General features: G+C 41.6%; 1 protein-coding gene and 1 long non-coding RNA gene across 11 annotated transcripts in view; one reads left to right on the top strand and one right to left on the bottom strand.

Moving 5' to 3' along the window:
- Positions 1–26,831, bottom strand: part of LOC135260474 (galactose-binding lectin l-1-like) — a 78,690-nt gene that overhangs the window by 8,734 nt on the left and 43,125 nt on the right. For 2 of the 10 annotated variants that reach the window (XM_064345716.1, XM_064345715.1), the window contains exons 2-3: positions 8,820–8,899; positions 8,532–8,703 (exon numbers count right to left, since the gene is read on the bottom strand). The exons of 3 other annotated variants lie outside the window; for them this stretch is intronic. In XM_064345716.1, the coding sequence (XP_064201786.1) occupies positions 8,547–8,703; positions 8,820–8,899 (237 nt within the window). In that variant the 3' untranslated portion in view covers positions 8,532–8,546. Of the gene's footprint in view, positions 1–2,854; positions 2,904–7,493; positions 7,689–8,531; positions 8,704–8,819; positions 8,900–18,405; positions 18,506–25,724; positions 25,832–26,607; positions 26,629–26,831 lie in introns of those variants that run through there. 5 more of the 10 variants (XM_064345708.1, XM_064345707.1, XM_064345711.1 and 2 more) reach the window with 5 other exon arrangements.
- The window catches only part of LOC135260477 (uncharacterized), a 58,098-nt gene continuing 35,890 nt past the window's right edge, over positions 4,624–26,831 (top strand). Inside the window, exon 1 of the long non-coding RNA XR_010331582.1 lies at positions 4,624–4,707. This is a non-coding gene — a long non-coding RNA (uncharacterized LOC135260477). The remainder of the gene's footprint in view (positions 4,708–26,831) is intronic.

The following is a 26,831-nucleotide window of genomic DNA, read 5'->3' as shown; positions in this document are numbered from 1 at the left end:
TCCATGTGGCACAAAGTCACCCATTAACACGCCCCAACCGACCACGGTACTTTACACGAGTAATCAACCTCACAAAAGCTTTGAATTTACCATCTACAAAAACATTTAACATTCACGGATCGAATGTAATGTAATTTACCATTAATAAGAAAAAGTCACATTTGTTATATTTGTTCTTCACAAAGCCATGCTCCTACGTTAGACTACACAAAACAAAACGGAAAACTCATAGTAACCCAGATAGCCAGCGACTCTGGGCCGGATCTGAGCCGTGTCCGGCCCGGCAGTGCTGAATTTGGGCCAGAACTGGCCCAGATCCGGCAAGGAGTCGCTGGCTATCTGGGAACAAACCGTTTTCCAGAAACATAAACTTGAAGATGTCATCTGTCCAACTTGGTCAAAAGAGGGACAGGACAACAATAGACTATGGAAGCAACAGAAGCAGTTTTATTCCTGAACGTGTCTTCTCGTAATACAATCACCTGGTTAAATAACACTACAGCATTGAGTATCCGCGGCATCCTGCGGTTTGTGTGTGTGCGCTGTTGGGCAATGTTTTTGCTGGCTCAGCTTGTTTTAGGCATCCTGCTGCCACTGTGACTGTATTTTACTTCTCTTTTTTATCAGGGTGGGACAGGAGATGTGCTTTTGCAATCTGTCATGCACTTCACGGGAAATTTTGCACTCATGTTTTCATTTAGTGGCTGTGTAAGTCATACAACATCTAGTATTTTAAACAACCAGAAAAGTTAATTGCCTGCAAGTCCATGCTTGTTATTTTCATGATGACTTGTCCTTGCAAACCTGCATTCGTGCAAAGTCTCAACAAATGAACAGAAGATGACCAGGATAATGTTCATTTTGATGATGTTGTGGTCAAACATTATGAGTTAACCATGGCTCACGTTCCACCCTACACCCTGCTCGCTGGCCATATCAAAGTATACACTGTTAGCTAGTTAGCCTAGCTGAGTTAGCTAGCTAGCAAGATATGAAAGTTGCCATGAAGATCCTACTAAAAGATACCAACCGTAATTTTCTAGCTAACAGACAGCAAAGACAATACGGCACCGAACGTTAAACTAACATAACTGGCTAACAACACGGTTTCCCTTGCTTTATTGGATCCGACACGTTATCACAGTGCTTGTCACTTCGAACAAAGCCAGTGATGTGACTGCGGTGTGCCTAGCTATCTGCTGCCTGGCTGTGACTGCGACACCGACTGGACACAACGGCCTCCCGTTGTTCATATCTAATGTTTGTTTAACTTTAGAACGATAGGATCATTTAAACTTGGAGAGTCTGATCTAGTAAGTTAGCATTGTGTCTCCCCATGTTAAGTCTACGGACATTTCAGCGTCCAAATTTAGAATTTTGCGGTCTCATTCAAACTTAATAAAGTCTACAGCCATGGAAATAGAAAAATCAACCATGTCTCAAAATGACCGATAGAATGAGCGGTGTTATGTCAGGATCCGCTGGGTTTAAATGGAGTTACGTAAGCGCAAAAAAGTATGATTTGTTAGGCTAATTCATTAAGGGTATCCACGACACAGCAATGGCGTAAGGTAATTATACCAAAAACGGGAGTTCACGAGCACATATGGATTGTAGTCCACATGCGAAAAGTACTGAGATTGGTTTTGAAACGGCGGAGACATCGAGGATCAAAAACCGCTGTTTTACATGGGAGAGCTGACCAATATAAACATACACTGAGAATGTATCTGTATGTGTGCTTCCACCTTTTTGGCCACTGCTTTTAACTACAGAATGGGAGCCTGGTTAAAAACAAAGCCAGAATAATGATAGTGATGATTCCATAAAATGATTGAAATTAAAAATGAGGCAGCTCTTCGTTAGGACTGTTTTCTTCATCAAACAAAAAGGATCACAACAAAAGCCCACAGCCCAGGTTGTGAACTCAGAGATGCATTTTCACTCAATGCTGACATCTAGTGGTGCTTTTAGTGAAATGCAGCAGAGCAAAGAGCAGTGGCGGTGATGTCTACAACCACAGAGCAACGGGCCCAGAGCCGTAGATAGAGTTGCTATCGACAGCTCTGAACGGACCAATCTCGGCAAAAAGCCCATCTGTCTTCTCATTGGCCCTCTGTCCCTCCCTGTCTTCTCATTGGCCCTAATGTCTTTGTATGCATCATCATTTTTAAAACATATAAATGTGGAAGTTAAAAACATAATTCATAGACAAGGAAAGAATCCAGTCTGCTAAATAGATATTTATTTATGAATTAATATATTTTCCAAAGAGTATGCGTGATAAACCTAAAATGACTTCTCTTGAGTGGCTCAGATAATGGAAGAAAACTCACTCCAAGAACAAAGTGACCCGTCCCACTGTGAGTCTGACAGGACAACCAGGCTTCCTTTAACCCCTTTTGGAGCCACTTTCTTAAACTGTTATTAAGCCAAAAGATGAAGATGGACATGTACTTTTTCCCAAATAAAAAGAAGAAATAATTATTAGCACATCATATAAGCCAAATTATTCTTTTTCTGAGCCGTGTGGCCACTAGTTAGGGAATTGCAGTTGTGAGCTGCACGTTCAGTGAGGTGAAAGTTCAGGCCCCAGCTGCTTCAACATCTCTCCTTTTATGGAGAAACCTGACCTGAATGTCCTCAGATAACATCCAGCTGAGTTGATGAAAAATGTATGAAATACAATCAGCATTAAAGAGCCAATATAAACACCACTAACTAGCATGGAATATATTGTAAAACATGTTTATCAAGTTGACTGAATGCTGAATTTGTGATCCTTGACATACGTTCATGTTCATTCATGAGAGATAAAGTGCAGTCATAGCACAGCTGTAGGAAGGAAGCAGGATGCAGAAGCAGATCAGCCAATCGGGAGCCAGAAAGGGGCTGGCTAGCACCTCCCGATTGTTTGATATTAATGCCCCTGACTGTGGCTTGTTCAATAAAAATGTAATCATATTGTTTGTCACCGAGACGGTTGGGGAACTGCAACACATGGCCATTATGTTGATTAATGTAAAATTTGTCATTGCCAAAGAAAATGGTCACCTGGAAGAGAGAAGGAGAGATCATAGGAACAGTTAAAATTAGGGGGAGAAAATGGTCACCTGGGGAGAGAAGCAGGAGAGTTAAGTTACCAAAGAAGAAACAGTCCAGTTCACATAGAACTCACTACAGCTGCAGTATAAAACAATTAAATAAGCCCATGAGTGATCTAAATATAAATATCTAAATCTGTATGCCGCAGCTCTTGATCTTCATTTATTTTATGTATGTTTAATTACATTGCTGTAAGAACTTATTTCACATAATTGGTCTTGAATAAAGATCATAATGTAGTAAGAGATTAAGTAGTATATAAGTTGAATGATTTAACACTGAATAATTTCACTGGAATATTTCTCATGAAGCTCTGCTATGAGGGTACATTATTTCTGCCCTCCCCCTTCAAGGGTCTATATCTCTAACATGCAGGGTTGTGAAGGGCAGTTTTCCTCAGAATGGAGGCTAAAGATTTCTGGGTGAAGTGTCTCATCTTATTGTATTATGCAAGTGCTTTTGCTTTAGCAGTTGCAGCAGGCTCAGCATCACTGTATTTCAGATGGGCAGGTGTTTAAGGTCACTTGACTTTGCAAATGTTATTTACATGAATATGTAAATAATGTATGAATAAGACATTGAAGAACTCTGCACACATTAAAATAGTTTAGATCACCAACCGAGGGTGGAGTAATTTGTTATAACAATCTAAGATATGAGAGAGTCTGTACAGCCCCCAGGTCCAAAATAGACCAGTTGTCATTTTCTGCAAATAAATGCTCTAAATGACAATATTTTTATTTGGAATTTGGGAGAAATGTTGTCAGTAGTTTATAGAATAAAACTAAAATGTTCATTTTACTGAAACACATACCTATAAATAGTAAAACCAGAGAAACTGATCATTTTGCAGTGGTCTCATAATTTTTTCCAGAGCTGTATATTGTAACTGAACAAAGTGCGACAGAAATACTATGATTATACAGCTAAAGCTATAGCATTACTCAAAAGAAAGAAAGAAAAGAAAATAAATAACGAGAGAGAAAAAGGTTATCTAAAGGGGGTCAGGGGAGCTATGGTGCAGTCTGAAGAGGTCTGAACTGCCATGATGTTCTCAGAGAGGGACAGTCTGGTGTCCAGTGCCACTCTGAGATTCTTGGCAGATGAAGAGGGTGACACTGTGGTGCCATCCAGGGTGAAGGACAGGTCCAGCAGGGTAATGGACAGGTCCAGCAGGGCGATGGACAGGTTCAGCAGGGTGAAGGACAATTCCAGCTGGGTGAAGGACAGGTCCAGCAGGAGCGGGAGAACTTAGCATTTATAGGAGATTCTTGAACAGTCTCTCATGGAAGAATGGTGCTATATCCCTCCTGAAGAACAGCAGATACAGGTAGACTCTGTATGAATACCTCTGTATTTACGTGTACACCTTTTTGGCCTCTTTGGCCACTGCTTTTAACTAGAGAATGGGAGCCTGGTTAAAAACACAGCCAGAATAATGATAGTGATGATTCCATAAAATGATTGAAATAAAAAATGAGGCAGCTCTTCATTAGGACTGTTTTCTTCATCTGACAGGACAACCAGGCTTCCTTTAACCACTTCTGAAACCACTTGCTATCTTAAGCAGTGACTGCGGTGCAAGATGAAGTCTACGACAAGGTGAATACTTTGCTTTTTTACTAAAATAATGCATTGTAAAACAGGCTTCTCTGAAATGAATCTCACCTGGATGAAGGACAAAGTTCATTAGAGGCAAAATGAATGAAGTTCCACTGACACAGATCTCATTGTTGGAGGGTGAATATTGATGGATTCCTTGCTGACCATTAACATTTCAGTTGGCAGCGTTATTTTATATTTCTCAGTAATTACTGTGTAATTATTCAGTAATTAACTCATCACATGTAAGCAAAGACAAAATCCAGCATATGCAACATGACTGTGATAGAGCCATAGTGGCAAAGCTGCCAGTCATGATTTCCAACAGTTCCCTGGACTGAGCCCCCAGCCCCCCAACCCCCAACCCCCCCAGCCCCCAAGCCCCCCAGCCCAGGCCCAACCCCCCAGTCCCCAGCCCCCAAGCCCCCCAGCCCCCCAGTCCCCAGCCCCCCAGTTTGATCAGCTGTCATTCCCATCCTGGCCCTCTGGGACCAGACCATAATTCTTTGTGGGTCAGTATCAGGGAACGTGCATGCAGCTGATACTCAGCAGGCCAGCCTCCAGTCCCCCAGCCCCCCCAGCCCCCCAGTCCCCAGCCCACCAGCCCCCAACCCCCCAGCCCCCAGTCCCCCAGTTTGATCAGCTGTCATTCCCATCCTGGCCCTCTGGGTCCAGTCCATCGTTCTTTGTGGGTCAGTAGCAGTGTATGCAGTTGCTACTCGGCAGGTCACTTTATTTCAGCCCCAGAGCAGTCGTCGTTTTCTACATGACTCTTCATCACATCATATAAACCAAATCATTCTTTTTCTGTGCATGTCCGTGTGGCCACTGGTTACTGAATTGCAGCTGTGAGCTGCACGTTCGGTGAGCTGCACGTTCAGTGAGGTGAAAGTTCAGTGAGCTTCACGTTCAGTGAGGTTCTCGTTCAGTGAGCTGCACGTTCAGTGAGCTGCACGTTCAGTGAGGTGCACGTTCAGTGTGGTTTTCGTTCAGTGAGCTGCACGTTCAGTGAGGTGCACGTTCAGTGAGCTTCACGTTCAGTGAGGTTCACGTTCAGTGAGCTGCACGTTCAGTGAGGTGCACGTTCAGTGTGGTGCTCGTTCAGTGAGGTGCACGTTCAGTGTGGTTCTCGTTCAGTGAGCTGCACGTTCAGTGAGCTGCACATTCAGTGAGCAGCACGTTCAGTGAGCTGCACGTTCAGTGTGGTTTTCGTTCAGTGAGCTGCACGTTCAGTGAGGTGCACATTCAGTGTGGTTCTCGTTCAGTGAGCTGCACGTTCATGAGCTGCAATTCAGTGAGCAGCACGTTCAGTGAGCTGCACGTTCAGTGTGGTTTTCGTTCAGTGAGCTGCACGTTCAGTGAGGTGCACATTCAGTGTGGTTCTCGTTCAGTGAGCTGCACGTTCAGTGAGGTGCACGTTCAGTGAGGTGCACGTTCAGTGAGCTGCACATTCAGTGAGGCGAAAGTTCAGTGAGGTTCTCGTTCAGTGAGGTTCTCGTTCAGTGAGCTGCACATTCAGTGAGGCGAAAGTTCAGGTTCCAGGTCCCTCAACATCACTCCTTTTATGGAAAAACCTGACCTGAATGTCCGCAGATAACATCCAGCTGAGTTATTGAAGAATGTGCGAAATGTAATCGGTATTAAAGATCCAGAATAAACACCACTCACTAGCCTAGAAAATACTGTAAAACATGTTTATCCTGTTCTGACTGAAGGGTGAATTTGAGACAGTCACAAGCCGATGTTTCACCCCTGGGAGAGAGATGCGGCAGTTCTGGGTTTTCACCGTTGTTTGCCTCTTGGAGAGAGAGAGAGCGCTCCCATACCAACACACAAAATACATAAACACCTTCACCCTTCCCCCTTACGAGTTCCGAACTAAATCAATAAACTAAAACAACAATAAAACAATTACAAAGACAAAACAAAACTGAGCTTTTCAGCTGACCAGCTCCATTAGCTTTTTTGAAGAAATGAAAACTTAGAAACATGCTCTCTCAGTGTGTACTCCCAGTCGCGACCCCAAACTGTAGAGAGGAACACACCTTTAAGCACCTGGGCTGATTGGTTAACGCAGCCCAGGTGCATGTGCTCTCTCCACCAGTCAGTGGGGCTGAGACCAATCCGTTCCACTGGACCTAATGCTACAGTGACCCTTAAAGTATGTTGATGCACACGATCTGTAGTAAGAACGCTGAAAGTCTCCTTTCAGCGCCTTAAACTCGGTGTCTCCCTGTCCGAGGCCTCACCTCAAACTCATGCCCCCACTGGAAAGGGAAGTCTTTTTCTATCACTGGGTTTTGCCAGCCCCCATCCTTCCTGGAGTCCAGGACGATGACTCGATGTTCACCAAGATAGTCGAAACGTGGGTTAACGTGCAGCGCAATGTTTTCTCTGGAGTGGCCCACATTGCTCATCTTGGCGGTTTAGTTGCTGATTCTTCACTGGTTTGTGGCTCTGATTACAATGCAGTGTGTAAAATGTAAGGCGTGATTCCTGTATGTATACGCTTCTGGGGCGATTGGGGGGGGGGGGGGGGGGGGTTAGAAATCTGAGTCAAAATAGCAACGAAGACAAAATGAAATTAATTTATACAGTTTCGCTTTCAGCTGCGGCGTACTCTGGCTCTCTCTCTCTCTCTCTCTCTGTCCTCAGATAACATCCAGCTGAGTTAATCTGCTCAGGGAATGTTTGGGGAAAGTCCGGGGAATGTTAGGGGAATACCCAGGGAAAAAGTGCAGTCATAGCACAGCTGTAGGAAGGAAGCAGGAAACAGAAACAGAGCAGCAAATCAGGAGCCAGAAAGGAGTTGGCTCGCACCTCCTGATTGGTCTTTATTTCATAAATAGGCCATTGATTGTGACATCTCCATGGAACCTTATGGAATCATATTGTTTGCCAGCCAGACGGCTGGGGAACTCCAACACATCGCCATTGTGTAGATTAATGTAAAAACTGTTATCAGCGAAGGTAATCGTCATCTGGAAGAGAGAAGGAGAGATCATAGGAACAGTTAAAATGAGGCTGGGGAGAGAGGAGAGTTAAGTTACCAAAGAAGAAACAGTCCAGGTCACACAGAACTCACTACAGCTGCAGTGAAAAACAATTAAATAAGCCCATGAGTGATCTAAGTATAAATATCTACATTTATATGATGCAGCTGAATTGAAGCTGAATAAGACTTGAATGATTTAACACTGAATAATTTGGCTGGAATATTTCTCATGAAGCTCTGCTATGTGGGTACATTATTTCTGCCCTCCCCCCTTCAAGGGTCTATATCTCTAACATGCAGGGTTGTGAGGGGCAGTTTTCCTGAGAATGGAGGCTAAAGATTTCTGGGTGAAGTGTCTCTTTTTAACGTGTTACAGAAGTGCTTTTGCTTTAGCAGTTGCAGCAGGCTCAGCACCAGGGTATTTCAGACGGGTGGGTATTTAAGATTTGGAGGCCTACTCCCTTGCCTTTGCAAATGTTATTTACATCACATGAATGAGACATGAAACAGCTCTGCATATTTTTTAGATCGCCAACTGAAGGTGGGGGAATTCATTCATTTGACTTTGCAAATGTTATTTACATGAATATGTAAATAATGGATGAATAAGACATTGAAGAACTCTGTACACATTAAAATAGTTTAGATCACCAACCGGGGCTGGCGGAATATCTTATAACAATCTAAGATATGGGGGGGGGGGAGGGCAGTGCCCCCCTATGATGCTGATACCAAATTGCAGGCTGATCAGTTGAATACGGGTGCAGAGGACTGAACAAAGTCTCCTTTCGGCACGTCCAACTCAGTGTCTCCCTGTCCGAGGCCTCACCTTAAACTCCTTCCCCTACTGGAAAGGGAAGTCTTTTTCTATCACTGGGTTTTGCCAGCGCCCATCCTTCCTGGAGTCCAGGACGATGACTCCATGTTCACCAAGATAGTCGAAGCGTGGGTTAAAGTGCAGCGCAATGTTTTCTCTGGAGTGGCCCACATTGATCGAGAAACTGGGAGAGTAAGAGAGACACACAAGGGATGGATAATGGATGATCATGGATGAAGACGGCGAGAGATTTAGCGAGTGTTAACAGTCCTAATAGAGACAGAGGCACCAGTGACTCACCGAGCGCCATTGGGTTTGGGGATTCCTGTGACCTTCAGTTCCATTCCTGGCTTGAAGGGTGCAATTTTCAGCTCCACATCCTGTTTAAAACAGGAAAATGTTCACTTCACTGGTGTGTGGCTCTGAATTCAATGCAGTGTGTAAAATGTAAGGCGTGATTCCTTTATTTATACACTTCTGAGACAATTGGGTGGGTTTCCAGGAATCTGAGTAAAAACAGCAACAAAAACAAAATAAAATTAACTCATACAGTTTCGCTTTCAGCTGCGGCGAACTCGGGCTCTCTCTCTCTCTCTCTCTCTCTCTCTCTATCGCTCTCTCTCTCTCTGTGTTGCAGGGGAGTGGCGTGGTCCTCTAATTGTCCTGAATTCCCCCCTCCAAAAGCCAAATCAGAGAGTTTTACAGTTCATATGTGTGCAAGAGCAGCTACGGCTTAATTAGAACAGAGTCTGTACAGCCCCCAGGTCCAAAATAGACCAGTTGTCATTTTCTGCAAATAAATGCTCTAAATGACAATATTTTTATTTGGAATTTGGGAGAAATGTTGTCAGTAGTTTATAGAATAAAACAAAAATGTTAATTTTACTGAAATACATACCTATAAATAGTAAAACCAGAGAAACTAATCATTTTGCAGTGGTCTCTTAATTTTTTCCAGAGCTGTATATTGTAACTAAATAAAGTGCGACAGAAAAACTACGATTACACAGCTAAAACTGTAGCATTACTCAAAAGAAAGAAAAAAAAATAATAACAAGAGAAAAAAGGTTATCTAAAGGGGGTCAGGGGAGCTATGGTGCAGTCTGAAGAGGTCTGAACTGCCATGATGTTCTCAGAGAGGGACAGTCTGAGATTCCTGACCGATGAAGAGGGTGACACTGTGGAGCCATCCAGGGTGAAGGACAGGTCCAGCAGAGGTGGGGGAGGGGGGGGGGGTGTCTTAGCATTTATAAACTCCTCAGAAAAAGTTTTGAAATTTGTGTTTGGTGGATCATATCTCTGTTGTTACTGTATTATTAGTATTGTATCTTATATCATTGGAAAGCCTGTTCATTACCCTTTACAATGATGTCCCATCTGTAAGGATCATGCATTTGTAGGATAAGCAGCACAGCTGATTATGTGGGTGGGGTCCCAAGTGAAATGTGGCAAATTTCCCTGCCAATGTCAAACAGTGTATTCTCCTGTTGGTATTGACTCTATTGTTTTGAGTTGTTTGGGGGATTGGATGATTGAACTCTCTATCAGTAATAAGGAACAAACAAGACATATTGGTAATTTTACACTTTATTCATTGAACAAACAGTCAGGAGCCTCAGTAGCGGGTGGAAGAACCATACACAAACCACAACAGCCTGGCACCTCCTCCTCATGCTGGCCACCAGCCTGGTCACGCGTTGCTGTGGGATGGCATTCCATTCCTCAACCAGGATTCTTCGCAGGTCAGCCAACGTGGTTGAATGGAATGGCCTGCCCACAGCTCAGACCTCAACACAATTGAACACTTGTGGGATCAGCTCGGGCGTGCTATACGTGCTAGAGTGACCAATGCAACCACGTTGGCTGACCTGCGACGAATCCTGCAGATTAGGAGATTCTTGAACAGTGTCTGATTTGACTCTTGTGGGAGAATGTTACCACATCCCTCCTGAAGAACAGCAGATACAGGTAGACTTCACGCCATAGCAGATATACGCTGTTCTCATGTCCATGATGGTCCACCACCCTCGTAATTTAACTGTGCATTGATGCTTCCAGCTTTTTGGTCAGTACTTTTAGCTACAGCATGGGAGCCTGGTCAAAAAACAAAGCCAGATTAATAAAAATTGAGACGGTTTTCTTCATCAAACAAAAAGTGTCACAACAAAAGCCCAGAACCCAGGTTCTAAACCCAGAGGTGAGTAGCACTGAGTAATGATGAGTCAAGGCTGACATCTAGTGGTGCTTTTAGTGAAATGCAGCAGAGCAAAGAGCAGTGGCGGTGATGTCTACAACCACACAGCAACGGGCCCAGAGCCGTAGATAGAAAGAGTTGCTATCGACGGCTCTGAATGGACCAATCTCGGCAAAGAGCCCATCTGTCTTCTCATTGGCCCTCTGTCCCTCCCTGTCTTCTCATTGGCCCTAATGTCTGTGTGCTTCATAAATTATGCATTTTAAACACATACATGTGCAAATTACAAACATAATTCATAGTAATATTCATTTATAAATGAATATACAGTACTGTGCAAAAGTCTTAGGCACCTGTGAAAAAAATGCTGTACAGCTAAGATGCTTTCAAAAATAATGAACTGAAAGGTTATAAATATCGAAAAAACTATATCAAGAGCAGTAAATAGTTCAAAACTAAATAAACTCAATGTTTGGTGTGACGACCCTTCGCCTTTAAAACTACATCAATTCTCTTAGGTACACTGTCTGGCAGTTTTATAAGAAAATCGGCTGGTAGGTTGTTCCAAGCATTTTCGGAGATCTTGCCACAGTTCTTCTGCAGATGTTGTCTGTTTCGCTGGCTTCTGGCTCTCCAGGTAATCCCAGAGATCCTTGATCAAGTTTTTATCTGAAAAGTAGTCTATTACTTAAAATATTACTTTAACAAAATACAAACATGTATCTGTATAATTTCATTTTTTTGAAAATTCATGTTTGGAAATCTCAAATTTGCTCTTTTCTACTGACACACTAATGCAGAAAACAAAAAATAAACATCTAAGACCAAATATATGCTATATATTGTATTTAAAAATCTAGGGTGCTTAAGACTTTTCCACAGTACTGTACTTTCCAGAGAGTATGTGTGATAAACCCAGAATGACTTCAGTTGGGTGGCTCAGATACAGAAAGCATTCACTCCAAGGGCAAGATACCCCACTCTGAGTCTGATGAGAGAACAGGATTCATTTAATTATTTCACGCAACCACCTGCTTTCTTAAGCTGTTACTAAGGCACAAGATGGTGGACATCTACTTTTTTCTTAAGTAAAAAGTAGAAACATAAATAAGACACAATGGTTTCCCAGCCAATACCTAATCCTCCCGTGGTGGGAAGTATGAAAACTTTGCTGCTGATTGGATAAAAAAAAAGTATGTGAACTCTCTTTAACTTAGGCTTCCTGTCATAGCATCCTCTTTCCTGGTTCTTTTTGTGAAACAATAAAAAAATGTCTTTAAAAATATTTTATACAGAATGATGAAACATAATTAATATAACATTTATAAACAATGTTTGGCATATTTATTCTTATCGTTATCACATCATTCTTGATTAAATCAACTTTGTTGTCAAAAAATACCACTTTTAATTTGAAATGCTGCAATAGCTTTTTACGAATGAACAGAGTTTTCTCCAGATTTCCTTACTGAAGGCAGGTCAGGACTGTGAAATGAACATGAGAAGGACAAGACGGTTTTGTGATTGCTTCAGTTTATTAAGCAGCAGAACAAAAAAAGATGAAAGGTTTACAGATATTTGAACACCATCCACCAAATACCAATCATGTCTGCTGTGATATAAAGTGGAAGTCTTTCAGTCACTGAAAGATCTTCAGCTTTTGCACAGTGTGGTACAGCATGGTAACACTGGCTGTGTCTTTGAGGCTAATCCACTGAAATTTGACCGGCATTTGAGAGCCTGCATTTCCCTGCATCACTGAAGACAACAGAGTGGTCCGAGTCAATATAGGCGCTGTCTGTCATCTGCACAGAGTCCTCATAATACACAATGACATACATTGGCTGATTTGAGGAACAGCTGACGTAACTTTTGGGAGGGATCTGCACAAATTTGACATGAGCGTCGTCTTTGAACATCAAGCCCCCGGAGGAGTGTTTCATAGTCAAGGCAGCGACTCCGATCGGGTCTTTGCTGTAGTAGACGCGCAGGGGCCTTGCCGTCTCATTGGACACATGCATGTTCCCCATCTCTGCTGCTGAGAGAGAGAGAGAGAGAGAGAGAGAGAGAGAGATAACTACAAACTGTAAGAAGTCTGTCTCTGATGCCAATATGTCTGCTGGCCACACATTCCCTTGATCTTATCATTATCACAATACAGTTGGTACAATGGTAGAATAGCGACCAGGAGTGAGAGATTGGGAACCATTCAAGTCAACAGACGTGCTAATTCAATCACAACAGGACGGCCAATACACTATGGCCTAATTGATAGGTGTTACAAGGACCGACTACATCCGTCTTGGTATGTGTATTCAACACTACTGATCAAAGCTTCGAAAACAAATAAGAAACAGCCTCTGGAAAGGTTCGTGGTTCAGTCTGACTCTGCTGAATCCAAGGTGTCATTCGTGCGCTTTGTCACTGCCGGTATTGGAAATAAACTTTGTACTTTTTCATCACGTTCGAGAGACGTCCTTTTTTCCTTACAACTGGCGAGCCACCCAGCGAGGAATTCCGAAAAAAAAACCAGGGACACTAAGGTAAGAAACGCGGTTTCTTCTTTTATGTTGCTGGTTTGTATTTTAGGGAACCCCCTCGTTTAAAAAAACCTAGAAAGGAGTTTTAAGGACTGGGACAGTTTGTTTGTTTTCACCATCATACTGGCAGTAAGAGTTTTAATTCCGAAGCACTGGAATTAAGAGTAACTGGACCGTGCCCGACGGAGTGTGGCACTGTTGTAACTTGTAGATACAAGTAGGCCTAAAGTAACTGGTCTTTAGAATCAATTGTGCCCGAAGCACCGGGACCTTTATGCTAAAATAGTATTCCTAAAGTAACTGGAATCCTCGACCTGTGTCCGAAGTACAGGAACAGGGTAGCTGTTGTTTATCTTAAAGCAACTAGATAACGCAACGGTTAGAACATAGACCTAAAGTAACTGGTCTGTAGAATTTATTGGTTCCGAAGCACTGTAACATAGATTCTTAAATTGGGTATACTCTGTAATTTATCACTTACTAATTCACGTGACTAGATTGCGCATTAACGCTGGTTTGGCAATATTGTTCGTGTATTGTGTGATAGCTAATTATAAATTAGAGGATGGAAGACCTTGTGGTTAGGTACATTGCTAAACATGGCAAAAGCAGTGTGCTTGAAGGTATAGAAAACCAAGACGCGCCTTACGAGTGGGCATTGTCTCAGTTTGAAAACTATTCGAAATTACCTAAAAATAAGAAAGGGAAGATTGCTACAGCATTGCAAGCGATTCTGGCATCTTACAAAATGACTAAAAAGAGATTAGACGTTGTAGAGATAGAAAACCATACTCTTCAACAGCAAGTAGCAGAGAATGCAGTCACTCTTAAAAGCTATAAAGTGAATGCCACGCTTAACATGGAGATTCAAATAAAGCTGAGGCAGGAGGTTGCACAGCTAGAAAACAATAATCAGAATCTTATGTCGTCACTAGAAAAAACAGCCAATGACTTGAATCGTGCACAAGCGGCGTATGATTACTTGATTAGTAAATGTACCAATCTGACTCCCAGAACTCACACTAGCAATTCAGACCGTGTAGGAAAATACAAGAGAGCAGTAGATATCATGCAAGGACACATAGCAGCGGTAGGGGTACCCCTTCCTGAGGGATTAGTGGCTGAATTAGACAATGAGGATGATAAAACCAACAATTTTGGGGGGAAACCTGCATGGGGTAATTGGGATAGCTATTCGGATTACACAGTTAAGTTTCCTATAGCCCCTGTACATTCAACCACTACTATTCAGCCTGGGGAGGGGGGGCAGAGGGAACGCACAAGTACAACCACTACACTTAGGCCTCTCTCACCTGGTGACATTGAATCCCTAATCAAGAACATTGGTTACTTTGAACCTTATAAGAGAGACCCGCTCGAATTCATTGCATCACTAGAACGTGCGGTAGATCTACACAGACTTACTGATGCTGATGCTTGTGTCACACTAATTGCATGCCTTCCACACGCCTTAGCTAGAGCGCTTTCTACTGATATACAGAACAAAAATGCAGACAAAGCTAGCAGGAAGAAGGCACTACTAGAGGTCCTGGGAACTCGAGAGATAGATTGGGAAAGAATTAGGGAAGTAGAAATGCAACAGGGAGAACACCCAGCAGCATATGCTTCTAGATTATGGGAAGCTTTCTCTGACTATAGTGGTATGCCACATTTAACCCAACAAGACCCTATTTTCAAGTCTACATTGATTGCACAGAGTGACACATACACCCGAGATGCCTTAACACTTCACATAGACTCCCATACCCCATACACAGAAATAGTTACAAAAATGACTCAACTTTACAACTCCAAAAACAACAGGTTGGTGAATAAGAAGAGATATCCAGTAGCTGCAGTTGGAGGAAGTCCTCATAATAATAGTTCACATAGGTCTGTGTCATGGAGAAATGAAGGATATGTGCCAGATGACATTAAGCAGCAAAGAGGGGAGAGGCCAGTACCCTATAATTTGGATGGAAAGTTTGTTTGTTATACATGTGGAAAGGAAGGACACATAGCTAAGGAATGCAAATCTTTTCACAGTAAGGGTCCTGATCACTCAAGTTTGAGCCAGACACTCAGTAGTATACAGTCAGCAATAACAAAACTGAGTGCAGAGAATGTTGATTTGCAGGCAGCTATTTCTAAGATGAAAAGCAATACCACTTCACACTCAGCATAGGGGTGTCAGGCCTCCGTGCTGCACGTGGCACCTTTGTCACGTGATAGATGGGGTAGACCAATTACACAGATCGCTGTTGGAGGCCGATGCGATAATTGGTTAGTGGATAGTGGTGCTTCTTTGTCCATAATTAATTCTAATGCAACCCCTAGTCACAGTAATAGGACTATCACAATAGAAGGCTTTGATGGTACTATGTCTCTGGCTTCCCAATCAGATAACCTTACCTTTGAAATTGGAAAAGACAGGTTTAAAGACAAAGCTTGGCTTAGTGCAACAGGAGATGGTTGCAACATTTTAGGTTCAGACATCATGAAAAAGCGTGGTTACATTATAGATTATGGCAACAATTGCATTTGGCGCAATACTGAGTCTAAAGATGAGTTTGTGGAAATTTCCGATGTTCATGCAGTGCATGCCATAAAGAAGTCAGAAGAATATGACTTGCATACATTGTTGAGAGTTAACGATGCAGGTTTGGAGGAAGGGTTAGAAAAACATAGAGGTGTTTTCGCTAATAGTAAACATGATTGTGGGCGAATAGATCGTGAAGTCATGGAGGTGAATATACAAGGCCGTGATCCTCCGTCACTCCACCAATATAAGTACCCAGAGGAAGCAAACCCTTATATTCAATCTACAATTGAGTCTCTTTTGCAACAGGACGTCATACAACCCTGTCTTTCACCAGCAATGTCTCCCATATGGCCAGTTCGGAAACCAGACAATTCCTGGAGGCTTTGTGTTGATTACAGAGAACTTAATAAATGCACCCCTACCTGTGCTCCAGTAGTAGCTTCAACACCAGAAGTACTAGCATATTACAAAAAAAAAAAAAAAAAAAAAAAGGGGGGGGGGGGGTTATAACTATTTTTGTTTCTCTTCTCTTTATTTCAGAAAACCAGCATAAATATGTGGGAGACCCTCTTGACTGTAATGCTACCGGTGATGGCGATGACACAAGAGTGCCCAGAGCAGCGCCCAGCACCTCTGTCTGGGATAATTGCAAGACCACATCAGGGCGCCCTGAACAACAATGTCCAATGGGTCCATACTTGACAGCATGGTCTCCAGATCTGGATGAGCACTGCAAGGGGGAGAGCGTGACCCAGTACAAGGACCTCATGACAACAGCATTCCTGAAATACCATGACATGGTGGCTGCCAACTTCCAGAGCGACAGCCCAACCCCCACACCTACCAGACAAAAACTGCTTGGGTTCCTGGATGGTGTTCTAGGAGCTACGGGAACCGGATTAGGTGTTTCAAATTGGATGGATACCCTACAAATGAAAAAGAATGAACTAAAACTGAAGGAGTTGATTGCCACTCAGGTCCTACAGCGTGGTCCATTGAGCCCTACCATTTTCCATATGTAAATACCACACGTCACATTTTGTCTACTAGGCCTGAGGATGAGTTAGGATTTGTAGAAGAAATCCCAGAATTTGATTTTGAACTTGACATTTAAAGCCGCTGTATGCATCTGTTTGATACTGATTTTGATTCAAGGTGTTATGATTTGTTGTATGTGTTCTGTCCTAAACCGACAAAGACTTATATTTTGTAAAGCAGTCCCCTTGGCTTGGGTAGTACCCAGTCTCAAATATCTCGACCGCTGACTATTTGTTATAGTTTATTATTTATCAGCATGGCACCCAGGTTGTGGTGGTGATAACATCCACAGGGAAAGCAGAGGCAATAGCAGGCAGCGCTCAGAGTAAGACCAGTGGAATGAGGTGTTGCTCCAATGACGGGTAAGGTTCTCCGCGTGATAGGAGAGCAACCTAAGGCAGGACAGCACCGCCACTGATGAAGACTATGTGCATGTGATGCTTTATTGCAAATAAGCATCAAACGGGGGACTGTAAGAAGTCTGTCTCTGATGCCAATATGTCTGCTGGCCACACATTCCCTTGATCTTATCATTATCACAATACAGTTGGTACAATGGTAGAATAGCGACCAGGAGTGAGAGATTGGGAACCATTCAAGTCAACAGACGTGCTAATTCAATCACAACAGGACGGCCAATACACTATGGCCTAATTGATAGGTGTTACAAGGACCGACTACATCCGTCTTGGTATGTGTATTCAACACTACTGATCAAAGCTTCGAAAACAAATAAGAAACAGCCTCTGGAAAGGTTCGTGGTTCAGTCTGACTCTGCTGAATCCAAGGTGTCATTCGTGCGCTTTGTCACTGCCGGTATTGGAAATAAACTTTGTACTTTTTCATCACGTTCGAGAGACGTCCTTTTTTCCTTACAAAACACATATACACATACACTAACATGCAATACATATTTGCACATATACACACACACAAATACATACACATGAATAAATATAGAAAGGGAATGGATGTCTGTGTGTGTGTGAGAGACAGGGAGATAGTGAGACATATTTCAATTACAGTACAGTATATTTCCCACTGCTGGCTCTGCCCCTGTCTGGCTATCCTAACCGGTGCTGAAATGTCTTCATTGAGCTCACCTGAAGAGATGGGACTGTTTCACATGTTGCTAGGCTCAGTTGTGTAATTTTTCACCTTTATTTTCCTCTTTGCTTTTCCAATTTGTTTATCCCTGGTTTCAAAATAAAAGCCAAGTTTATTCCCTTAGGTAATTCCTGTATGGTGCTGCTCTTATTGCACCTGTCTCGGTTTCCTCTACTGACTGTCCTCTTTCAGGGTTTCAGTATGCAAACATATACTGTGTAGAAAGCTATAACACACTAAATGTGTCAAATTGATATTTTCATATTTGTTAAATCTATATTTCTTAAGTCGCATCATTTATTAAAACTTTGAGACTTACCATGTTGTTTCACATACACAGTTGTTGAATTCACACTTCATGTACACAAAATTCATGGCAAAGAAAGCAATATTTTTCTACCACTCGGTGAAAACTTTAATTAAAAGGACACGCTGTAAGACAGGCTTCTCTGCACTTGATCTCACCTGCTCAGGTAGGTGGCTGGGTGTGGTCACAGGTGGAGGTCTCAGGCTGGTGTAGAGCTGAAGATCAAAGGTGTTCTGGATGCCCTTCTCTCTGTGCACCTGGCCTTATATTCTTTCTGGAGATAAAGGTGTGGCCAGTAATGGCTCATCTGTTTGGGAAGTCACAATTTCCAAGAATACTTCACTTATAAATAAATTAGAAATCACGCCAGTTATGGTCTCACTGGAAATGTAAGGCATGATGAAATATTTGTGGTATTATTGCATTGTAAGATACGCTTAACCCATGCCATGCACTCATTTGGGATTGTATGTGAAATGCAAATGGTGCTTTTGTGGTAAAAATAGTAAAGCATTCATTTTATATATTTTTTTACAATTTAACTAGTTAAGCCATTAATGCTTTGTATTAATAAATTAGATTCAGATGAATGAAATTATCTAACTGTGACGTGTGCAGAAAACACACTACATACACTGCTTGGCCAAAAAAAAAAGTCGCCGTTTGGATTTTTTGGGACAGTGCCCACTATACAAGCCTCTGGAGGTAGTGTTTATGATCTGGGGTTGACTGTACGACTTTTTTATTTTCAGTGTACAGCCATTATTGATACCCACTTATTCCTGGTCAGGGTTGTGGCAGGTGCTGGAGCCTATCCCAGCATGCATTGGACCACCCAGGACAGGGCTGCCCAATCCTGTTCCTGGAGATCTACCATCCTGTAGATTTTCATTTCCACCCTCATTTGGCACACCAGAGTCTGCTGTTAGCAACTTAAGGAGGTGTGCTTTGTTAGGGCTGGAGTCCAGATCACCTAATACAACTTTCTCATTTTTACATTGTATCCATTTTGGGTGGAGGTGCAGAGCACTATTTTACTTACGCTGCAGGCCAATGGTATTAGGCTACGTATGGTTTCAAAAAGCTTAAGGTAGATAGAATTTCAGTCAATTTAACTAACCCTCCAAATCCCTCCCATTACTAATTTGAAAAATGATTGGATAGACTTCCAATAATTTGTTTAATTGCAATTAAAGCCAAAGTAGGAATTTTTAGGAAAGCCATGTGTAGGATTATTTTTAAGTAAAACTGACCTTTTTGTGTTATTGTAGGTATACATATATATTAAATTAATTCTTCTCTACCTATGGTTTAAAAAACAAAAAACAACAAGTGGCCTAATACTTTTAGCCCGTATTGTCTGGTTTCTCAATTCTCAATAATGACAGTATTTTTTATTATCGCATTGAGTTGCTAAACAAATATAATATTTATGTGTATGGAAAAGGGAGTATGACATAGTAATTAGGGTTATACCTAATGGTCCGTTAACGCTGCTAAGACACAACTGTAGTGACAATTGCAGAAGAATCCCATGTGGTGGACATTTCTGGGACTGCCCTCTCTTGGTTCACTTCCTATCTTGCAGATAGGACCTACCAGGTCACCTGGATTGGGTCTGTCTCTGCACCTCATCCCTTTGTTACAGGAGTCTATTACATTACATTTATTTTGCAGACAATTTTATCTAAAGCGACGTATAATAAGTGCATAATGAAGGTCATTAGAACAACTACAAGACACAGGTCCGATAAGGTACAATACTCATTATGTAACAGTTATTCATAGCCATGAACTCATTAAGTCCAGTCCATTCAAAACTAAAATTGAATATTTAATTAATATATTTATTTTTAAAATCACAAATCTGGGGTTAAAATTAAATGTTTAATGCTTAAATCTCAGGTTCCAAATTAAATATTTAGCTTTTTATTAAAACCAAGATTGACATTTAACTTATTATTAATTTTACCAAAAATGCTTGATAAAATATTTATATCTTAAATCTTCCGTTCCAGATTAATATTTCTACTTTACATGCACTGGATATGGTTTACCATACTGCTTTGCACTTCATGTCAGGTGCTAAATCCTTATTCCATAATAGTCTCTCATATGATTGATCTTGGTTGTACCTACATCTGCGCCGATTAATTCATTGGTATGTATTCATTGATAAAACAATTTAAAAAAACTTTCTTCTGACCTCAGCTGTCTCTGAATTAGAACTCACATAATTATCAGCTCTACTCTAAGGATGTGCTACTCTTTAAAGTCTCATGTCCCTCTACTCAATTCCGAAAACTGGGCTTCAGATATTTTGCATTTTATAGTTGGAACAATCTGTAAAATAAATCTGAAAATTGACAGATAAATTTCATTTCTTGATTTTAAACGTGTAATTCATGTATGTTCCTGCTGTTCACCTCTGCTTTGTTTTTTAGTTCTGTTATACTATTGTTTCGTTTCCCATTTGATGCTTGTAACTTCTTCGTCATCTGTGTTGTTCGGTAACTTTGTGTTTCATCTGGGTGTTCCTGGTTCCCTGAAGGTTGATTTAAATAAAATAGATCTTAGATTGAACATTTAACTTCATTTTTAAAAAAATCCCAAGTCTTGGTGAACAATGTAAATATTTGCCCAAAAATAAATATTTGTTTATGTTAATTTTCTGTTCCAAATATTTAGCTTATGTCTTAAATCTTAGATCTTATAGAAACAAAGTTTTAACATTTAATCTAAATCTAAAAAATGTAATCACACAAATCTTGGTAAAAAATATAGATATTTAACCAAACATAAATATAAAGACTTCCTCTCTCTCTCTAAAGCAGTCAATCTAACCTTATTAACCTTATCAGGAAGAACAGTGAACGTGACAAATTATGATTTGTCAAGCTGAAGGTAAAAACACAGTTGCTGAATATTGTATAAATGCTCAGAGGGAAAGTCCCTGTTCAAAGTTCCTTTGTGAAACTTTGAACATACATCTTTTTGTGTGAACTTGCCTTCTGCAGAATAAAGAATACTGATTGTTTCCTGTTCCTGCCTACTAATTCAGGCATACTCTAACAGTATTACAACACAACAACCTGTTCAAATATTAACTTAAATCTTTTTGTAGCCAATTTAATTATTGTTTTTATGAGGAATTATTACCTCACATGTTTGTCTTTGTTTTCTAACTCAGAAATGCCACAAACTGCAAACATGCTGGAGACCTGACTGAAAAATGACAGGCCAGTTCCTGGCCACACGCTCACCCAGACCAGCAGCCAACAAAGGGCCCCATGGACTCCCTGGAGCTGGGACCCCAGGGTAACACCAAACCTACCCCCAGGAAAGACCTCACTGGGCAGTCAGGAGGGGAGACCAGAGGGGTGGAGAAAATCAGGTGAGCAGTTGCCTAAATTACCTGCATACTGCATTGCTGACAATAAGTAAGCAATTTACTTGACAAACCTAAACATTAAACTTTTCATGTGTCTAACCATCCCTATACATCCCTATAATGTAATACACTCAGCAATAAAAGTGCAGTGGAGTTTTATTCTTTCAGGATCATATGTACCCTAATTCATGAACGTAGATCCCGAGTCAGACAGGTGACACACAAACCCCCCAACTTTGGGAAAACATCACATGGTCCCCCTCAATATTATCATGTTACACTGGGTGGTACTATTAGTACCCCCCCCCCCCCCCCAAAAAAAAATCCGAAAGTTAATTTCCTGTGTGTTTGACCCACCCCAATGTTTAAATGAGATCTACAGTCCCCTCCAAAAGTATTGGAACAGCAAGGCCAGTTCCTTTGTTTTTGCAATACACTGAATACATTTGGGGTTGAGATAAAAAGATGAACATGAGACAAGACTTCAGAATTTCAGCTATTATTTCCTGGTATTTACACCTTACACCTAGTTAAACTACTTAGAACATAGCACCATTGGTATCAGACCACCCAATTTTTAGGTGAGCAAAAGTATTGGAACAGAGAGTATTTAAGTAAATGAAAGCAAATAACACTTAATATTTGGTAGCATATCTCTTGCTTGCAATAACCGCATCAAGCCTGTGACCCATTGACATCACTGAACTGTTGCATTCTTCTTTTGTGATGCTTTTCCAGGCTTTTACTGCAGCCTCTTTCAGTTGTTGTTTGTTTTGGGGGGTTTTCCCCTTCAATCTCCTCTTCAGGAGGTGAAATGCATGCTCAATTGGGTTAAGGTCTGGTGATTGACTTGGCCAGTCTAAAACCTTCCACTTTTTCTCCCTAATTAAATCCTTTGTTCTGTTGGCAGTGTGTTTTGGGTCATTGGCATGATGAAGTTCCTCCCAATTAGTTTGGACGCATTTCTCCGTAAGTTGGCAGACAGAATGTTTTTGTAGACTTCTGAATTCATCCTGCTGCTACCATCATGAGTTACATCATCAATAAAGATTAGTGAGCCCACTCCAGAAGCAGCCATGCAAGCCCAAGCCATGACACTTCCTCCACCTTGCTTCACAGATTAACTTATATGTTTTGGATCATGATCAGATCCCTTCTTTCTCCACACTTTGGCCTTTCCATCACTTTGGTAGAGGTTAATCTTGGTCTCATCAGTCCATAAAACTTTGTTCCAGAACTTTTGTGGCTCATCTCTGTACTTTTTGCAAATTGTAATCTCGTCTTCCGATTCTTACTACTGATGAGTGGTTTGCATCTTGTGGTATAGCCTCTATATTGCTGCTCTCTAAGTCTTCTTCGAACGGTTGATTGAGATACCTTCACCCCTGTCCTGTGGAGATTGTTTGTGATGTCACTGACTGATGTTTTGAGGTTTTTCTTCACAGCTTTCACAATGTTTCTGTCATCAACTGCTGTTGTTTTCCTTGGTCGACCTGTTCGATCTGTTGCTCAGAACGCCAGTGGTTTCTTTCTTTTTCAGGACATTCCAGGTTGTCGTACAAGCTATCCCCAATGCTTGTGCAATGGCTCTGATCGATTTCCCCTGTTTTCTAAGCTTGCTTTTCTCCCAAAGACTGCTCTTTGGTCTTCATGTTAGTTTATCTTTTATAACACAAAAATACCAGGAAATAAAAGCTGAAATTCGGATCTGTCATCTCATGTACATCTTTTGACCTCGCACTCAATTGTCTTCAGTGTATAGCAAAAACAAAGGAATTGACCTTGCTGTTCCAATACTTTTGGAGGGGACTGTATGTATATTTGTGCTTCAACCTTTTTGGCCACTGCTTTTAACTATAATGGGAGCCTGGTTAAAAACAAAGCCAGAATAATGATAGTGATGACTCCATGAAATGATTGAAATAAAAAATTATGCAGCTTCGTTAGGACTTTTTTCTTCAGCAAACAAAAAGGGTGACAACAAAAGCCCAGAATCCAGGTTGTGAACCCAGAGGTGCTCATCACCGAATGATTGTGAGTCAAGCCTGACATCTAGTGGTGCTTTTAGTGAAATGCAGCAGAGCAAAGCGCAGCGGTGGTTATGTCTACAACGACAAAGCAGTGGTTCAGTCTCGGCAAAGAGCCTCTCTGTCTTCCCATTGGTTCTCTGTTGCTCTCTGTCTTCTCATTGGCTCTAATATTTTTGTGCGTGTGATCTCGTTTTTTTAAACATATAAATGTGGAAGTTAGAAACATAATTCGCAGATAAGGAAAGAGTCCAATCTGAGTATGTTTGATAAACACAGAATGACTTTTCTTGAGTGGCTCAGATACTGAAAGAACTCACTCCAAGAGCAAGATGACCCACTGTGAGTCTGACAGGACAACCAGGCTTCCTTTAACCACTTTTGGAGCCACATTCTTAAACGGTTATTAAGCCAAAAGATGAAGATGGACATTTACTTTTTTCCAAATTAAAAAGAAGAAATAATTATCACATCATATAAGCCAAATTATTCTTTTTCTGTGCGTGTCCGTGTGGCCACTGGTTATGGAATTGCGGCTGTGAGGTGCACGTTCAGTGAGGTGAAAGTTCAGGCCCCAGGTGCTTCAACATCTCTCCTTTTATGGAGAAACCTGACCTGAATGTCCTCAGATAACATCCAGCTGAGTTGATGAAAAATGTGTGAAATGTAATCAGTATTAAAGAGCCAGAATAAACACCACTCACTAGTCTAGAAAATACTGTAAAACATGTTTATCAAGTTCTGACTTCATAAAAGCCTGTTCATACACAAGATCTGTAGTAAGAACTGGACCCCCTTCCCCCAATGAACAGCCACACACCATGAGTAGATTTGCTCATGACAGAGATTTATTATTGAAGCTGTACTGATTCTCATACTCAGTGAGTTTGGACAGACGCCAGAGGGGGTCAGTTAAATGTTGCAGAGGATTAAAGGCACTGATGTCTGGGAGGATGCAGAAACAGATCAGCCAATCGGGAGCCAGAAAGGGGCTGGCTAGCACCTCCTGTTTGGTTTTTATGCCATAGATAGGCCATTGAGTAAGACGTCTCCATAGAACCATATGGAATCATATTGTTTGTCACCCAGACGGTTGGGGAACTCCAACACATCGCCATTGTGTATATTAATACTAAATCTGTCATAAGCCAAGGTAATGGTCACCTGGAAGAGAGAAGGAGAGATCATAGGAAAGTTAAAATGAGGCTGGGGAGAGAAGCAGGAGAGTTAAGTTACCAAAGAAGAAACAGTCCAGGTCACACAGAACTCACTACAGCTGCAGTGAAAAACAATTAAATAAGCCCATGAGTGATCTAAGTATAAATATCTAAATCTATATGCCGCAGCTCTTGATTTTAATTTATTGTATGTATGTTTATTTCCATAGCTGTAAGGACTTATTTTACATAATTGGTCTTGAATAAAGATCATAATGTAGTAAGAGATTAAGTAGTATATGAGTTGAATGATTTAACACTGAATAATTTGACTGGAATATTTCTCATGAAGCTCTGCTATGTGGGTACATTATTTCTGCCCTCCCCCCTTCAAGGGTCTATATCTCTAACATGCAGGGTTGTGAAGGGCAGTTTTCCTGAGAATGGAGGCTAACGATTTCTGGGTGAAGTGTCTCATCACATCGTATTATGCAAGTGCTTTTACTTTAGCAGTTGCAGCAGGGTGGGCACCATGGTATTTCAGACAGGTGGGTATTTAAGATTTGGAGGCCTATTCCCTTGCCTTTGCAAATGATAATTATGGATGTGCATATGTTTGCCACTAGTGGCAGACTTTGCAAATGTTATTTACATTAATATTTAAATAATGTATGAACAAGACATTGAAGAACTCTGTACATATTAAAATAGTTTAGATCACCAACCGGGGCTGGCGGAATATCTTATAACAATCCAAGATATGGGGGGGGGGGGGGGGGGCAGTGCCCCCCTATGATGCTGATACCAAATTGCAGGCTTATCGATTGAACACAGGTACAGAGGACTAGACAACGTCTCCTATCAGCGCCTTAAACTCAATGTCTCCCTGTCCGAGGCCTCACCTTAAACTGCTGCCCCCAATCGAAAGGGAAGTTCCAGTCTTTCACTCCGTTTTGCCACTGCCCATCCTTCCTGGTGTTCAGGACGATTACTCGTTGGTCACCGGCAGCTGAGCGTACTCAAGTGCGCGCAACTATCTTGGATGGCCACATGATCGAGAACTGGGTGAGAAGAGAGACACCAAGGGATGGATGATTGAATGGACATGATCGAGACGGAGTGTAGGACACAGGTGGTAAGGAAACTGGGTTGTAACCGAACGGTCGCAGGTTCGATTCCCGGGTAAGGACACTGCCGTTGTACCCTTGAAAGTATTAACTGCATCTCAGATCGCTGTAAAGGTATGTAAGTGCTAATAAAATAGTGGAAGCAAATCTAGTTGTAAGATGACTTCAGCCGGAATGCTAGCAGAACTCACCGTGCACCTGTTTGGGGACTCCTCTGACCTGCAGTTGCATTCCTGCCTTGAAGGGCACAATTTTCAACTCCTCATTCTGTTTAAAACAGGAAAATTGAGAAATGTAAATGTATCTTTTTCACTTCTCTTAGGCAATAAGACATTAGAAAGTCAACAATATCACAGTTTAATCCGCAGGGAGGCAGAACTGTGTGATGAATCTCCTGCATGTCAGACAGAGCTGGGGATAGCTAGACACAGGGACACAAGGTTTCTTGATTAAATAACTACTAAACAACAGACTTAACTGCTAACTACTTAACTGCATCTACTGTGCAAGTATCCTCTTTCTTTTTGTCACATTAAGATTATTTCACTGATAAGATTTGACTTGGATTTACTGAAATCAAACTAATTACTCATCTGTTGCAGCATTTGCAGTGTCTATTTTTCAGCTTTTAGAAAAATCCAAAATGCTCCACACTTACGCTCATCTTGGTGGTTTAGTTGCTGATTCTTCACTGGTGTGTGGCTCTGAATTCAATGCAGTGTGTAAAATGTAAGGCGTGATTCCTGTATTTATACGCTTCTGGGGCGATTGGGGGGGGGGGGGGGGGGGTTAGGAATCTGGGTCAAAATAGCAACAAATACAAAATGAAAGTAACTTATACAGTTTCGCTTTCAGCTGTGGCATGCTCGGGGTCTCTCTCTC

Source organism: Anguilla rostrata, chromosome 8, assembly GCF_018555375.3.
Source record: "Anguilla rostrata isolate EN2019 chromosome 8, ASM1855537v3, whole genome shotgun sequence".
Taxonomy (NCBI): Eukaryota; Metazoa; Chordata; class Actinopteri; order Anguilliformes; family Anguillidae; genus Anguilla; species Anguilla rostrata.
This window is presented reverse-complemented; position numbering and strand designations above follow the sequence as displayed.